This window comes from Macrobrachium nipponense, chromosome 5 (assembly GCF_015104395.2).
Source record: "Macrobrachium nipponense isolate FS-2020 chromosome 5, ASM1510439v2, whole genome shotgun sequence".
NCBI classification, from domain to species: domain Eukaryota; kingdom Metazoa; phylum Arthropoda; class Malacostraca; order Decapoda; family Palaemonidae; genus Macrobrachium; species Macrobrachium nipponense.
Genome location: NC_061107.1, coordinates 124,130,465 through 124,147,720, shown reverse-complemented (window position 1 = coordinate 124,147,720; position 17,256 = coordinate 124,130,465). Strand labels below are relative to the sequence as shown.

General features: G+C 45.0%; 1 protein-coding gene across 1 annotated transcript in view; it reads left to right on the top strand.

Annotated features, from left to right (window-relative positions):
* LOC135215618 (U3 small nucleolar RNA-associated protein 25 homolog) overlaps window positions 1-17,256 on the top strand; it is a 112,026-nt gene that overhangs the window by 26,909 nt on the left and 67,861 nt on the right. The window contains exons 3-4 of the mRNA XM_064250525.1: window positions 1,908-2,112; window positions 2,299-2,433. Coding sequence (XP_064106595.1) covers window positions 1,908-2,112; window positions 2,299-2,433 — 340 coding nt within the window. The remainder of the gene's footprint in view (window positions 1-1,907; window positions 2,113-2,298; window positions 2,434-17,256) is intronic.

The following is a 17,256-nucleotide window of genomic DNA, read 5'->3' as shown; positions in this document are numbered from 1 at the left end:
CTTGCGTATTCCCACGCTCAAGCATGTCCATTTAGGACAGAATGTATGGAGAAAAATTACCAATGTGGGGCTGAGAGAAAAATATGCCAACTAAGAAAATGTTAGGACCTTGATCAAAATGATGACCTGCACAGCATTTCGCCCTGTGAATCATGTCATAAAAGGGTGATTTGGAAAATTGTGATGAAGTTCTCGACATTATTTTCAATTGTTTTGAAGATAACTATATTGGCTGCCTAATGACAAACAACCATAGGAGAAGACCCAAATTTCTGTTATTATTGTGGAACGTTTTTGGCTGGGTTCAAATGGATCTCCCCCAAACAAATAATGCCGTGGAAGGATGGCACACTGCTTTCCAAGGAAGTCTTTCATGTAGTTGCCTAACACTTGGCTCCTAATAGAGGCTTTAAAAAGGGAAGAGAGCTTACAAAGGACGAAATATATAATTTAAGGAGAACCCTTAGCTAAGAAAAGGAAATACGAGAACTTAAAGAAGAATTAAAAGAATTATTGAACCTAGAGGAGATTTAGAAATTACTGATTACCTGAGACACCTTGCGTACAATATTACATTTTCAATAAACTTTTTTTTTTCTTTTAGTTCTTTGAAACCTTTAAAAAAAATGAAAATATATTTCTAGTATATTTATTGGTTATTTTATAGAGTTAATTAAATATATTTTTTATATGTAAAAAAATTAAAGTTCATTCTAGTACATTCGCATTTCTATCACCGTTTTCTAATATATTTTGCCTCAATTTGGCTTCGCTCAAATTGTTTCACTCAAATTTACTTTCCTCAATTTGACTTTGCTCAAATCGACTTCGCTCAAAGCACCTTTCAAAAACTGTCTAAGGTTCACTCAAACTGACATCACTTATTGGGCATCACTCAAAATGCTCATAATTTAACTTCACTAAAAATGACTTCGGTCAACTTGACATCGCTCAACTTGACTTCGCTCAAATGAATGGACACGTCAAGGACCTCCTGCTATCCTGATTTCCAAGAAGAATATTGAGGATTTTTGTCAATATGAAGTAAAGTACATTGCGATGCCTGGTGTATTTTGCTACGTTACACCTATATTTTATATACAAGAGATTGGTATGTATGTACTTGAGATTATAATTGTGGCAGGTCAAGGTTTCTTGGTGGCAGAAGATTTTTTGCACTCCTTTTCCTCCTCTTCTATTTTTATAAGCATCTGTGTCAACTGAATGGTTAGATGCTCCCCTCTTCACATGTGCCATGAATGGAATTTTACAAACTATTTGTTATACTCACCACTGGGCATTAATTTTTTTACAGTAGCAACCCCATCAGAATCTATTAAAGTATAAATTGGTTACTGACCTATCCAGATCTCAGATAATCCACCATATTCATTGGTTTTTTTAAAAACCTGGCAATGTCTGCTAGTCAGCTTCTTAGCTAATTTGTTGTTCTGGCTTCCTATGTTTCATGTGTTTTCTGTTTTCTATGACAAATCATTTGTCTAATCTTTGTAATAATACTTCCAAATCATGTCTCGGAATATTGTGAACAGAATGCCGTGATGAATATGATTGATTGGTTTGTTTGGAAAATATTTTGAACGATGTAAAAACTTGGTTTTTATTGTATTATAGAAGGCAGTCAATATTATATGTGATGTAATTTGTAAGGAACTCACTCTCATAGTTGAATACTGGCTTTAGAGAATGAGTAAAGATGTTCTGTTGAAGGAATGGAATGAACTGTACCAGTAAAATTAAAACAACGGGTTTATGTTTATGGAATAGGGAAATTATTTTAAATACAGCATGTATTATTGAAGCTTACCACATCTGTATCATTGCTTCCCCAAATTTTAAAATATTTAAAGATTGTAAATTTAAACATTCTCATCAATCTGTTGCAGATTAGTTGAGATAATGAGTTTATTACTGCAAGATAAAAACTTTGAAATTCTTAAGCAAAGTCGGTTTCGGGAAGATTTTGGCCCAGGACAAAATCAGGACCCTCCAAAGAATCTTAATAGAGCAGAAGACTTCCATGAGGTTTTCAAAGGAAACACCAAAGAAGATTTTAAAATTGGACTAAAGATTACTAAACGCACGCTAAAGGTGAATGCTGTTATTTACTTTTGAGATTTGATGTGAGTGAATATTTAAAAAAGATAAGTTTTCTCATATTGTCCTAGTGATGCATAAATACTGAATTTTTAACATGTAACAAGAAAGTAGTACTTGGCAAATAAAAAGTCAAATATCAGTGAGGGTTATAAATCTGTATTTATTCTCTATTTTCAGTTGTACTCAGATTTCTATCAGTCTGACATCATTATTTCATCTCCACTTGGCTTGCGATGTTTGATGGGGAACTTCCAGCTTAGTTCTGCAGAAACAGATTTTCTAACCTCTATTGAGGTGTTGATAATAGATCAGGTAAATACTGTAGATGACTGTTTGTGATCCTTAATGATTATTTGTGAAAGGAAGAATTTACATGTGCACAAACTGAGTTATACTTCATACTGAAGATTACAACTGAACCAATATTTAATGTGTAAGTGGTATGGAAAAGAACACACCATGTATTGTGCAGTTGTGTATTTTGTAGGGTACAGTGGTTATTTTTTGCATGTCTTCCTTTGCAGTGTTATCAGATTCACTTATATTGTTTATTTCTTTAATTGCTAGTTTGGTGAGTTGTCACTAATATGTATAGAACTTGAGATTACCTTTTTCAGTATTGACATAAAAAAAGTCTGTTGTGACTTAGACAATGCCTGGTACATGATTATCCTCATTAGAAATAAATGAGGTAGTAATTGTTAATATATCATGAAGAGATGTGAAATGCACACTGTATGCTGGATGTTGTGGAATTGCAGTAGTTTTTCTTAATAGATTTTTTAAAAACTATATGGCATAGTTATGCATTGAATTCATTTGTAAGGTTTTATAAAAGATACTGTTGAGAAGCATCATACATTATAATAAACAAAATAATTTTGTCTCTACAAAACTGTCATTTATATATGGCCGTATGATGTGTCCAAAGAATCCACAAACTGTAATCTTTTGTCTGAAATACAGATAAGTAAGCTACTGCATCTGCCAATCAGACTGTTGTGTACCATCCTCATCTGCTCTCTTTTTTTGAGTCATCTAAAGGAAAAGCAGGAAGATGAAAAGAGCCCAGCAGAGGTACCCATACCTAAGGTCACAGATGGCTCTGAGAAGAAGGAAAGGATTGGTGTATGGATTTGATCCTCTCGGCCACCATGTCAGATACTGTTTGGCCGGAGACTTCAGATCCGGAGGCGAGTCGTAGCGACTCAAACCTCCCTAACCTTCGACAATAGAAGGTTGGTGAGAAGCTCATGGTCGACGCCGGACTCCGCCGCCTTGGACTTAGCGGACTTTGATCTCGATCCCTTGGGTGGGAGAGAATCCTTGGCAGCAGGCAACCTAGCAAAGGAAGTCGACGGCCGTGGGGCCGGAGATGCCTCAGTCACTGCTGACGGAGTTGGCTTTGATCCCTTGGGCAGGGATTTCGGTCTTACAGTTTTTTCCTTGGGACGGACCGACCGAGAAGCGTCCCAAGTGGGCGTGGACTTAGAGAAATCCCGGAAAGAAGAGGAAGAAAAAGGAGTAGGACTAAGGAGACTACCCGCCTCACTTACCTCCCCACTTACCTCGTCCACTATGGCCATGGGCTCCGTGTGGATGTTGATGGCTGCCACATCTGCCATCAAGTCCTCCTGGTTGGTCCTCCGGAAGGGGTGCCGTCTCCGCCCGGATGGCGTCAATGATGGGTGCCGCCAGATGCGCTGCGACCAACGCCAAGGGTGACCCCTTGAAGCGAAGGGAGCCCAGGCTGGCATCCAGGATATAGGGATGTCCTGATGGCGCGTTCCTCCAGTAGCCGGAGACCCAGCGCCTCAGGTCCGTCCTAGTGTTCTAGCAGGTTTCCTCGACCGTCTGTCGGAGAGGAAAAGGAAATTAACCTTCCAGACATAGGAAGTCAGTTTGTAAACAATTTCTTGCACAGTTTATCACCATTTTTCATCATGAAAAAGTAGCTAAGATACTTACCTGCTCATCTAAGAGAAGGTTCACCATCTCACAGCAGATGGTGCATACCTCCGGGTGCCAGACCATGTAGAGGGGTTGGCCCTCTTCGCCTTCGAAGGGCACTGAGCAGTTGGCATGCAAACGGCATACCTCATGCCCATAGGTCTCGCCGAGGGAGGCGGAGCGCCCCGTCGACTGGCAGCGTAGCTTCTGTAATTTGAATTATTAAGGAGTATCAGCCTCAAGGAGGGCCGGAGCTACCTCCGGCGAGGGCATGCAACTTAAACTAGATAATGGTTCAAGTCTTACTCACTAAACCATTCAATTCACTGAATAAATAAAATAATATCTTTAGATATAACTGCCTGCTCCCGATCTTGTTCCTGGGTTCAATGTAAGTCTGGTACTTGAGATCTGATATCCGCCGGACCTGGGAGGAGGAAGGACCTCTACTCTGTATGGCTGGGCGGACCAGAAGGCTACGTATTAACGTAGACGCCTACATGATCTCCCGAGATTGAGAACTGAGCTATGGCAAGTTTAATGCAACACTCCGGTGGCGGATGTGAGGGTGAGTCACTCTCCGTCGGTACCTATAATGGTCCGGAGCTGTTCACTGTACGGTCCCCCAAAGCTTAGCCCACTTGAAGTCTCATTTCTCCTTGTCCTAACCACTGCCTGCGGAACGGACCGAGGTGGCAGATCAGGGAAAGGTAATCCCGTATCTGAAGTTGCCTACCTCTATCGAGGGGGAGAGGGGAGTAAAACTCCTACCCCAATTGCGTGGCTAGAGGGAGACCGGAGAAAGAGACTACTGAGCGGCGGAGCTACATATGTACAACCCGAAGCCATGTCCGTCATCCGGCGTGGTGCCGGAGGACTATACGTACGGAACATAAGGTTACCTCTAGTACCCATATCCCCACCCTCACACTTGCCCCCTCCCTTCCCACTTATATGAAACTTCAGCAGCCGTTTCTCACTAAGAGTACTAGTGCCGCGAGTTATAAAGGTTCGGCTGAGCCGAGCCTATTAGTGGGTGTGGGGTGAGGGGGGGAGGGGGTTGGTATAAGGGGTGGTCGGTAATGATCGCCTGGCCGCCTACCTGATCAGAGATGGCCACCTATTAGCGGTTGTGTGGACTACTACTGTAGGGGTGGTAGTGTGACTGGGCCTGTGGCCTGTCGTGGTTGGTACAGCAACTGGTTGGGGTGGCTCTCAATCGGGAAGCGTAGCCTACTACTAAAGGTTAAACCGAAGGAGGCTAGGCCAAGACGAACGTTAACCAGACCTTTTACAATACAGTGATATAGCATTGTGTAATGACAATAAAATCAATATGTATAATTGATAACAAGGCATTATGGAAGAGCTGCAAGGGGTTTTTAAGGATAGGGAGAATACCCGATATGGATCTAGCTTGACCGTCCGAGATCGTTACCGACTCGGATCGTTAGGCTAAATCTCCTCTAGGACATTACTATGCGGACAGTAGCCCTCAACCAAACCTACCAAACTCGAATTTATTTGATTCAGATCGGCCGGGAGGATAGGTCACACAATATGAATAGAGAGAGGGGGGCTCTCTATTATTGATATCGCCCCCTGAAGCGCTTTAGCTCCATCAGGGGAAGAGGCATAAAGGGTACCGGTTAGGGACAGTTAGCCTACCATATTAGTCTATTTAGGCTTGACTGGTGGGGGGGGGGGCAACTCTTCCACCTCTTCAGTGAATTAATTCTACTGTCATATTTACATCTATTTGGTTCGTAAGAAATAAATCATGCAAAATTACGTTGGGAAGAGAGAAAGAAATTTTAATTTTGTACATGAACTTCCCTGACAGATATATACTTAGCTATAGTCTCCGACGTTCCCGACAGAATTTCAAATCTCGCGGCACACGCGACAGGTAGGTCAGGTGGTCTACCTTACCCGCCGCTGGGTGGCGGATGTACGAACCACTCCCGTAAGCTTGTCAGATTTTTCTCTGTCGCGGGAACGATAACAACTGTTGTCGGTTCCTCTCGATAGTTTTTCGATTCTCGCTTGCCTGGAGTTAATTTGGACTTCTTTTGGTGGCGTATTCGCTTTGTTTGGCTTGGCATACGCTGATTGTGGACCGGTTTGATTTTGAGTTTGATTTTCTTTAACGATGTCTGACCTAGATTCGGTAGTTAAAACTTCGGTTTTGTTTAGGGTTTGCGTGAATGAAGGATGTAAGGTGAGGTTGCCGAAAGCTTCGGTAGACCCCCACACGGTTTGCATGAAATGCAGGGGGAATGAATGTTCTTGTGCTAACCCTTGTAGTGAATGTAAGGGATTGAATGAAGAAGAATATAAGGCTCTCTCTTCTTATATTAGGAAGTTGGAACGTGATAGAGTGCGTAAGGCTTCCTCTAGAAGTTCTAGTAGATCTAGAATGAGTGAGTTGGATGTGGATCCTAATGCTAACGTAGAATTAGAACTTCTTCCCAACGTTGCAGCCCCTGCTCCCCGCACCGAAGCCGAAGATTCGCCTTCGGAGGCGGCAGCTCTGAGAGCCACGATTCGTTCTATGGATCAGAAGATTCGTCAGTTGGAAGGTAAGGAGAGTGTTAGTGATCAGTGCAGTGTCCCCAGTGTTGTGGAGGGTGCGTCTGACCGGCTCCTTAGTGCCTCTAGGCCTAGACCTCTTCCAGACTCCCAGTTCCAGTGGAGTAGGAAAGTCGAAAGCCGCAAGAGGGCTAGGGAGAACCCCCACCGGTTAGGCGTCCCCTCGGCAGATCCTGAAGTACGCTCCCAGGCTGCCTCGGATCGCTACAAGAAGGAGCTACTACGCCAATGCTTCTCCTCTTCGTCGTCTCCCTCTCCGAAGAGAGGTTGGAACTCCCCGGATGCGTCGCGCCCGTTGAAGAGGGCTTGGAAGGCTCCCTGCAGTCCTTTGGCTTCTAGTCCGGAGGTTTTCCCGGAAGAATTCGTCGGTGGAGGCGAAGAAACCCAAGAAATCCTGTGAGCGTTCTTCTTCTCGCGCTCCGCGCTCGGCGCCTGCTTCCGAGGAAGAACAACAAGATTCGCCTACGAGAGTACTCGCGGGACTTCAAGCTCAGATCACGGCGCTAGCAGACTCTCTAGCAGTTAGATCACGTAGGAAGAAGGACGTTTCTCTTCCGATCAAGAGATCTAGGCGCCGCTCTTCGAGGATCGTTGTTCTCCTCGTTTTAAAGGCGGTTCTCCTTCATATGGGGAGGTTTCGTATGAAGGTAGGGCTCGCGTGAGCGCCCTCGCTCGCCTGGCTCTCTTTCGACTTCAAGGCGCCAAACATCGGTAGGACGCTCTATGGAGAAAGAAGTTTTTTCTCCAGATTGGATTTCCGCTTCCGGTAAGCGCACTGCACCTGCTCATCACGCTATTTCTTCAACTCCCTCGCGTGAGACTTCTCCTCAGCAGCCTCAAGATTCTAGAAGGCGTCCTTATGCAAGTAGGCGTTCTTCGTCCAGATGTCACTCTCCTCGAGTGTCGGATCGTGACTTCTCTCCTGACAGGCATCAAGAAGAGTCTGGTAGGAGTCGTGTGCATGATAGACGGCCTGCTGTTAGCCGCTCCCCGCAAGGTAGGCGCCAAGAGCCTACTGCACATCGATCTCCTAGTAGGCGCTCGTCTCTTTTAAGGCGTCATACTCCTGATTATTCTCCTCGGGGCAGACAACAAGAGTCTTTCAAGCGCCCTTCTCGTGTAGGCGCTCTCCCGCTTCTAGGCGCACTTCTCCTGACCGTTTTGTCTCTTGGTAGACAACAGGAATCTCGGAAGCGCCCTTCTCCAAGTAGGCGCTCGTTAGCTTTGAAGCGCCCTTCTCCTGAATGTTACCCTCTTGTTAGACTCAAGAGTCTCGCAAGCAGCCTTCTCCTAGTAGGCGCATTTTCGCCTTCCAGTCGAACTTCCGTTGATCGTACGCAACTGGACAGGTATGGAGAGCCGCGCAAGCGCTCTGCTCTCGATAGGCGCTCTTCTCTGGCAGCCGCTCGCTCGGGATAGGCGCAAAGAGTATAGTAGGCGCACGCCTCCTCGTAAGCGCCCTGTGTGATATTTCCGAGGATTCTCGGAGTAGGAGCCCTACCTCTCCTTCGGCTGAGATTCCGTCTACCTCGAAGAGGGAGTCTCATCGTAGGCATCCCAGATCTTCTCTTCATTCTCCAGTGGATGTGAACTCTTCTAAGAGAGGGCGTTCTCCAACCTCTTGCTCAACTCCTACTAGGATCCCTTCGTCACCTAAGGATCTTCCGCGCTCGCCTCGACAAGACGTCCTAGAAGGTTCAGATGAGGAACCGAACACTTCTGCTGCTGTGTCTTCTTACAAGAAGCTTACAGAGCTACTTTTGCAAGTTTTTGGGGATTCCCTTTCTCCTACGGCTCCTCCTTCTCCTCACTCACTTTTTTCAACGGCGAAGACAGCGAAGAGTTCTTCTTGTGTGAGGATGAAGCCAACTCTTTCTATGAAGAAGGCACGAGGAGTTTTGGTTCATGGATGGCTTCCAAAGAAGAAAGCGGGGAAAACGATGTTCGCTTTTACCTCCTTGCGAAGTTATCAGGACGCGCTGGTTTTATGGTATGAAACAGGAGAGTCCTTTAGGATTGGGTCTACCGTCTTCGGCTGATTCGGATTTTTCGGCGCTGGTAGATTCGAACAAGGAGAACTGCCCTTAAACTATGCTAAGACGACTTGGGCAATGAATGAATTGGATCACATGCTCAAAGGCATGTTTAGAGTGCTAGAAGTATTTAACTTCCTTGATTGGTCGTTGGGAGTCCTAGCCAAGAAAATTGAAGTGCCAGAGTCAATTTCGCCAGAAGATCTTATGTGTGGTTTTGTCTTGTATGGACAAGTCGGTAAGAGACGGAGCGAGTGAAATCGCCTCCCTGTATGGGGCCGTGATCGTGAAGAAGAGGTCGGTTTATTGTTCCTTCTTAACGAAGTCTGTCTCCCATGCCCAGAGGTCTTCTTTGCTGTTTTGCTCCTCTTGTCTGCTCAGTTGTTCCCAAACATCGAGTGCAGGACATTTCAAGAATCACTGTCGGCCAAAAAAAGCCACCCAGGACCTTTGGCACAGTCGGCAAGAAAACTCGCCCTTCCTTCCCTACCAAGGCTAAGAAGGAAAAAGCAAGTGTTCGAGAACCCTTTCGAGGGGCGTCTTCATCAAGAACCTCTACGTTTAGAGGTCGTAGACCTTCAAGAAGGGTAAGACTTTCGCCAAGTCTGTTAAAGCCCCCAAATAACTTGCAAGTCCTTCAAACAACGGTGGGCGCCAGACTCTTAGAGTTTGCAGGAGTCTGGGCCCAAAAACAAAAAGGGGCGGATCCTTGGACCCTTTCTATTTTGAGGAGAGGTTACCTCATCCCTTTCGTCGAAAGACCTCCCTTGACGACCATCCCAAGGGAACTGACGGCCAGGTACAGAGACCCCATCATGAATCAAGCTCTCCATCTAGCAGTAGACAGATGCTGGAGAAGGGGGCTATCGAACTAGTGACAGACCATCATTCATCGGGCTTCTACAACCGCCTTTTCCTAGTTCCGAAGTCCCTCAGGGGATGGAGACCGGTGAATGGAGTAAGCGCCCTGAACTTCTTCGTAGAAAAGAAGAAGTTCACGATGGAAACGCCTTCATCAGTGCTGGCAGCACTTCGTCCAGGGACTGGATGGTTTCCTTGGTGGATTTACAGGACGCTTACTTCCACGTACCGATCCATCCTTCCTCGAGGAAGTTTCTCAGATTCATGATGGGGGGGAAAATTTTTCAGTTCAGGGCTCTGTGTTTCGGCCTCTCGACGGCCCCTCAAGTGTTCACGGGGATTTTGAGGAATGTGGCTCAATGGCTTCATTTGAACGGGTGAGGATATCCATGTACCTCGACGATTGCTAATAAGGGCCAATTCAGAAGATCGTTGTTTGAAGGACTTACAAGTAACTTTAGAATTGACGAAGGCTTTGGGACTTCTCGTCAATTTCAAGAAGTCGTCACTAATTCCCGAGCAAGAGTGTGTGTATCTCGGGATACAGATGAACTCTCTGAGTTTTCGGGCTTTTCCTCGCAGGAAAGGATAGCCCGAGGATTCGAGAGAGTAACAACCTTCTTCTTAGGGAAAGAAGTATGCACAGTGAGGGGAGTGGATGAGTCTGCTGGGGACGCTCTCCTCGCTGGAGCAATTCGTTTCCCTAGGAAGGTTGCACCTGAGACCGCTCCAATTCTTTCTTCATCGGAATTGAGTCGTCGTTCTCAGGATTTGACGTTCTCCCTGTCGTTATCCCAGGACATCAAGAAACATCTCTTATGGTGGCAGATCCCAACCTCTTTGCGAAGGACTGTCTCTTCAATCACAGACCCCCAACCTGGTGTTGTTCTCCGCGCGTCGGACACGGGGTGGGGTGCAACTCTGGGAAACCAGCGAAGTGTCAGGTACCTGGGTGGGGGACCAGTTAGCCTGGCACATCAACAGAAAGGAGGTTGATGGCTGTGTGGTTGGCTATGAAGGCTTTCGAGCCCAAAGTCAGAAGATCGGTAGTTCAGGTCAACGCGGACAACACTACAGCTCTGGCATATATCAGGAAAACAGGGGGGACGCATTCCTTCTCCCTGTACGAGACAGCAAGAGACCTTCTTCTGTGGCAGAAGAAAGAGGAAATCAAGCTTCTCACCAGGTTCGTGTAGGGAGAAAGGAATGTAAGAGCAGATCTCCTCAGCAGGAAGATCAGGTCCGTTCCCACAGAGTGGACCCTTCATCTGGATGTATGCCAAAGCCTGTGGAAGTTATGGGGCAGGCACACATAGACCTCTTTGCCACGTCAAAGAACAAGAGGCTGGATCCTTTACTGCTCTCCGATATCGGATCCAGAGGCATTAGCAATAGATGCTCTTCTTCTGGGCGGACTGGACGGACTCGACGTCTACGCGTTTCCCCCCTTCAAGATCCTGGGGCTAACCATCAAGAAGTTCGTAGAGTCCGATTCAACGAGAATGACCTTAATCGCTCCCTTTTGGCCGGCCCAAGAATGGTTCACAGAGGTACTGGAAATGGTTTGGTGGACCTTCCAAGATCGCTCCCGCTAAGTTTGGTCAGAGCGAAAGGCTTTTCAGCAACAGCTGCTAAAGCAATCGCAAGAGCGAGGAGACCTTCCACCTTGCGTGTATACCAGTCAAAGTGGGATGTCTTCAGACGTTGGTGCAAGAGGAAGAACATTTCCTCTTCCAGTACCTCTGTACCAAATTGCGGATTTCCTTATTTTCCTCAAAGAAGAATGTCATCTGGTTGTGTCAACTATTAAGGGATACCGCAGTATGTTGGCGGCGGTATTTTGGCATAGAGGCTTAAAAGGTATCCGATGATAAGGACTTGCATGATCTTATTAGATCATTTGAAACCATTAAGCGTCCTCATGTGGTACCAAACACTGGAATCTAGACGTAGTTCTACAATTCTTGGATCGTCTAGATTCGAACCTCCTAGCTTAGCCTCTTTCAAGGATCTGACGAAGAAGGCTATCTTCCTTTGGCCCTTGCTACAGCTAAGAGAGTGAGTGAGCTCCAAGCTATTGAGGGCAATGTAGGGTTTAAGGAAGATTCTATGGTGTGTTCGTTTCTTCCAAATTTCCTTGCAAAGAATGAAAACCCATCACGGCCTTGGCCCAGGAGCTTTGAAGTTCGTAGTTTATCTTTTCTAGTAGGGGAAGAGCCTGAAAGAACTCTTTGCCCTATGAGAATTATGAAGTATTTCCTTAAGAGGAAGGACAACTTAAGGCGAATCAAGATGTGCTTTGGTGCTCTGTAAAGGACCCCACTCGGCCCATGTTGAAGAATGCTCTTTCCTTTTTTCTGAGAAGCCTTATTACAGAGGCACATGTTGCTTGTAAGGAAGAACATTTTAAACTACTGAAAGTGAAAGCTCACGAGGTGTAGGAGCCATCGCAACTTCGCTTGCATTCAGAAAAAAATATGTCTGTGCGGAACTTGATGGAGGCGACTTTTTGGAGATGCCAATCGGTTTTCGCAAACCACTACCTACGTGATGTAAAAATCACATATGATAAACTGCTTCGCCTTGGGTCCTTTCGTATCGGCGGATTCGGTGCTGGGGCAGGGAGCTGAAACTATCCTGTGTAAATTCTTTGTTTATATGTTACCCTATATTTTATATTGTTGTTTTTTGGTTGTCTGAAAGAGGTTGCAGGAGGCACCTCTTTTTGTTGTAATATTAACCCTTTGTATTTTGGTTAGGTGGTCTGGTGGGTTTTGGCTCCTTGCAGAGGTAGTGGTAAGGATCTGTTAGGTAAGCGGACAAGGTCCCTCTAACAGCTCCGACTTGGATTCTACCACAATAGGGGATCACATATCCCCCAGTGGTAGATCCGAGAGTCTTTCAGCATCAGGTCACCGTACCCCTCCTAGCTGTAGCTTTCCAGGCAATGCAGACTCAGAGATAGTATCTATGAAGTCTTCATCCTGAAAAGGTGAGAACCAAGGTTTTTATATCCTACAACATTAGTTGTTTCCCGTCTTACCTGTATTATTGAGCTGTCTCTTACCCTCCACCAAGGGTGCCAATCAGCTAAGTATATATCTGTCAGGGAAGTTCATGTACAAAAATGATATTGTTAAACTACAATAAAGTTTTGTACATACTTACCTGGCAGATATATACGATTAATGGCCCACCCAGCCTCCCCTCAGGAGACAGGTGGAAGAGAAAAATCTGACAAGCTTACGGGAGTGGTTCGTACATCCGCCACCCAGCGGCGGGTAAGGTAGACCACCTGACCTACCTGTCGCGTGTGCCGCGAGATTTGAAATTCTGTCGGGAACGTCGGAGACTATAGCTAAGTATATATCTGCCAGGTAAGTATGTACAAAACTTTATTGTAGTTTAACAATATCATTTTTCTCTCCCCTATCATACGATAGACTGCTAATAGCCTATCGAAAACATGAGATAGACTAATATTATGTCGTGATAGGCACGAACGCGCTCTTGAGCTGGGGCGGGGGGGGTGGTTATATTTTGAACAACCTTTGTCTAACCCCAGTCTTATCCCAGGTTATGTCATGAGCGCGTTCGGCACCTTTATGAACCAATAACTCTAATAATAACAGATGAACACATAATTAGGTACATTATCTTTTGATTTATCTTAATCTAGCGAAATACTACATGTGTACCAAAATTCCACGCATTCTTGCTGATGCTCATGAAATGGCGGCAAGCCGACGGCCCCGCAATACCTTTCTACAGGGCCGAAGGCCAATTTGGAAAGCACCGCAACTGTATAAGTTACGAAAACAGAAATTGGGGTACTCAACTTCGATGAAGGAAGATCAGAAGAAGCCATCTTGAATTAATCTCCGATTAATCACCAAAAACACGATAGCAAGAAAAACAGCGTGGAGCTAGTTCACCGTCTAAACAGGATTGCAGATGGCGCTCGGGTCGGGTAGTAGTAGCAGTAGCGAGGGGGAGGGAGTAGCCGTTGCGACGGCTCTCCCCATGAGGGGGATTTTGGAAAGGAATCCTCTAATTGGCAGAAGACCTGTGAATAGTGGCTTCCACTCGCCTTGTACTTTATACCCGACACCCTTAGGGTGCTCGTGCGAGGGTAGTAACCTCAGCATACCATGCTAGCTTTTTCTCTGGTATATTTAGAATCTATTTATACTAGAAAAGTGAGTAGCAGGATCCTTTTCACCGGCGAACACAGGTCGAACCCAGAAATTGATTTTTCAGCTAGCTTCAGAGATGACACACGAAGGGACTATGGGAGGTAGGTTACATTTCCCAGTTAGGAGTTCTCTTCAATTAAAGTAGTGCCTCAGGATATGAAATTAATCCGTTCTGAAGCGGCCTTCGTAACCAGATTTTTTCGTATTTTGAACTACGTTTTACATGTAAATTGCCTAATTCGTTCCAAGCCCTACAAAAACACCATAGTAAATTTTATTATAAAGCTAAATTGACCAATAAACAATAAATTACAACAATTTGGACCATTCAATACCTAACATAACCTATATTGTAGTACGTACCTATAAATAAAGTGTATTAGTGTACATGGTACAAGAAATACTTTACATACATGTACATAGATATGTAGTAAAATGTGGAACCATACCTTTCGAGTGAGGCGATCTCTGAAAGTGGCGACAGAAGAGGAGGACAAATGGTAGAAAACATGAGCACTTAACTTTACGAAACATTAAAAAATGGCAGAAAACATCAACACTAAACGTTACGAAACATTAAAAAATGGCAGAAAACATTAACACTAAACTTTACGAAACACTTTAACAAATAGCAGAAAACATTAACACTTCTTGATTATCTCCATCTTTGTTCTCCATAGAAAACATCCTCTTCTTTCCATGAACTTCAGCAACATTCTTGGGACCCATGGCTAATAATGTAAGTAATTAAGTTCACACACAACATGATAAAGTAACTTACAGTACAATGAAAGTGAAATCACTAACACGAACTTACTTTAACAAACGAAATACGTATATGTGAACGAACGAATTCCAGTGTTTACGATAACTCTGCCACAAAAAATGGTCAAGGAACGCCTTTGTATAAAGGCATGATGCTGACCAATTGGAGAGCAGGATCTTATGGCAGTTACTAGCATCAGGAACCAATGGGAGAGCAGGAGGATGGTGGCGAGTCTACTCAGTTGGCAGCGAGTGAGTTTTAAAATTGTTCTTGGTGGTCCAGGCGAATCTCGGACTTTACCCTTTCACAACCTGAATTATTTTTGTATATGGGCAAAAAAATCTTCGTCTTTGCTTTCGTAACTAGGATTTTTCTTAAGTAGGAACTTTCGTATGTCGAGGTTCCACTGTATTTAAACGAGCATCATTTTGACACTTGTCATAAGTGAGCGCCTCTCCCTCTCCATTGCCACGAGTAGGGGGAAGCCTGGCAGGTCAGTGGGCCAAGTGGCAAAGTTATGGAGAGGAGAAATGGGTAGTAGATGTTCTGTGGGTGGGATATCCACTACCATTCAACTTCTCATCTCCCCCTCTCAGACAGACCCCTTCTCGGTTGGACATATTCTCACGACTCCCTGAAGTTCTTAGGTCTTCGGGAGGAAGTGTTGAAAATGCTGAACAAGGGTGTGATAGATTTTCTTAGTACCAAACGCAACTGTATGGAGGAGTTATGGGAGTTCCATTTGACAACATCCTTGAGGATTGAGAGAGAGAGAGAGTGAGAGAGTGGGAATAAGTTTCATGGTTTTTATTGCTGTTGAGTTTGTGTAGTATGTATCTGTGTTTTGGTTTTCTGTAAGAGAGAGAGAGAGAGTTGGTGGATGGATGATTAGCGATTGAATTGGCTGTTGGTGAGTTCTGGGTTGTCTGCAGCTGCAGCTGTAGTTGGTCGTTAAGATTAGAGTTTTGAGCCAGTCTTGGGTCAGAGCCTGTGATAATCAGTAGTGTCAGCAGCGGTCTGTGAAGAGTGTTTAAGGCATTGAAAGTAAGTTAAGTTGTGTGTTATTGATTTGTTGTTTAGTTGTTGTTTTTAAGTTTGATATTGTTTGCTTTGGAGTTGTTGTGCCTGTGTTGTTAGATTTGTTGTGCTTGTGAGTTCCTGTTGGGTTGTATGTGAGTTTTTGTGGTTAAGGGTTGTTGTTGTTGTTGTTGGGGAGCTGTTGTGATTTCTTGGTGTGGTTGTGAGTTGTTGAGGGTTGTTGTTGGTGAGCTGTTGTGATTCCTTGGTGTTGTTGGTGGATGGTGAGTGTGTGTGTTGCCTTTTTATGTTGTTTTTTGTGTTAGTGGTTGTTTGTGTGGTGGTCTTTTGTTGTGGTTGTATTCCTTGTTTGTTGTTGTTGTGGGGTTGTGGTCCTTGGGTGTTGTGTTGTGGGGTTGTGGTCCTTGGTTGTTGTGTTGTTGTTGAGTTGTGGGGTTGTGGTTCTTGGTTGTTGTCTTTGTTGTTGGTGGTGTCTCAGTGACCTCGACCAGCGGACAGCACAGCATAGCCCTGAGTATCTAGAGTTGGGTGAGTACATGTGTTTGTGTTTTTGTTCTGTGTGTAGGTAGGTCAATTGTCCTGCGTGTATTCCGTAGGGTAAAGAGGAAAGTGTGGCTGAGGTTGAATTTGGCAGCCGGATTGGTTAAGTTTATGTGGGGGGGGATTTTGGCTGCTTGTTTTTTGAGCCTGTGATCCCGCCACAACAGGAGACCGGTAATCGTTCTTTCCACCTTGAATCATTTTCTCAGGAAGACAAGGTTCAAGATGGAGATGCCTTGGACAGTGTTGGCGGCAATAAGGGACAATGACTGTTGCTGTCAATAGGCTTAAAGATGCTTACTTCCAGATCCCCATTCACCCTTCGTCCAGAAAGTTTCTTCACTTCAATCTGGGAGAACACATCTGCCAGTTCAAGGTCCTGTGCTTCGGGTTGACCACGTCCCCTTGGGTGTTCACAAGGAGCTTTGCCCTTGTCTCAACATGGGCTCATGCTCAAGGGGTTTGCCTGTTAATGTACCTCAATGACTGGCTGGTGTTAGCAAGCTCTAAGGAGAAACTGCTTCAGTATAGAGATCGTCTTCTTCAGTTTTGTCGGGAGCTAGGCATAATAGGAAACCTAGAGAAGTCGAATCTGGTTTCCAGCCAGAAAGCTCTTTATCTTGGTATGGTTATAGATACAGCAGCATCGAGAGTTTTTCCATTTGACCAGAGGTTAGTGAAGTTGCAGTTAGTGGCACACAAATTCCTATCATAACCAGAACAGCCAGTTCACCAGTGGCAGGTCCTTCTGGGGATTTTGTCTTCTCTGGAGAAACTGGTCCGTCATGGTCGTCTTCATCTTTGATCTCTGCATTGGAGACTGAAAGACTTCTGGTCTCCGGTGGGAGATTCCCCTCTGCAGTGAGTCCCTCTGTCCGAAGAGGTGAAGCAAGACCTTCGTTGGTGGTTGGACGACCAGAATCTCTTGGTGTTCTCCCCCTCCAGACTTTCTTCTGTTTTCATATGCCTCCATCTCGGGTTGGTGTGCTCATCTGGGAGACCTCATTGCGTTAGGCGTTTGGAGTGCAGAACACAAGCTGCTACACATCAATGTTTTGGGGCTTAAAGGAACTTTTCTGGGTCTGAGAGAGTTTCAAGTAAAGGGTCATTTGGTGATTCTGATGTCCGACAACACCACAGTGGTCGCCTTTGTCAACAA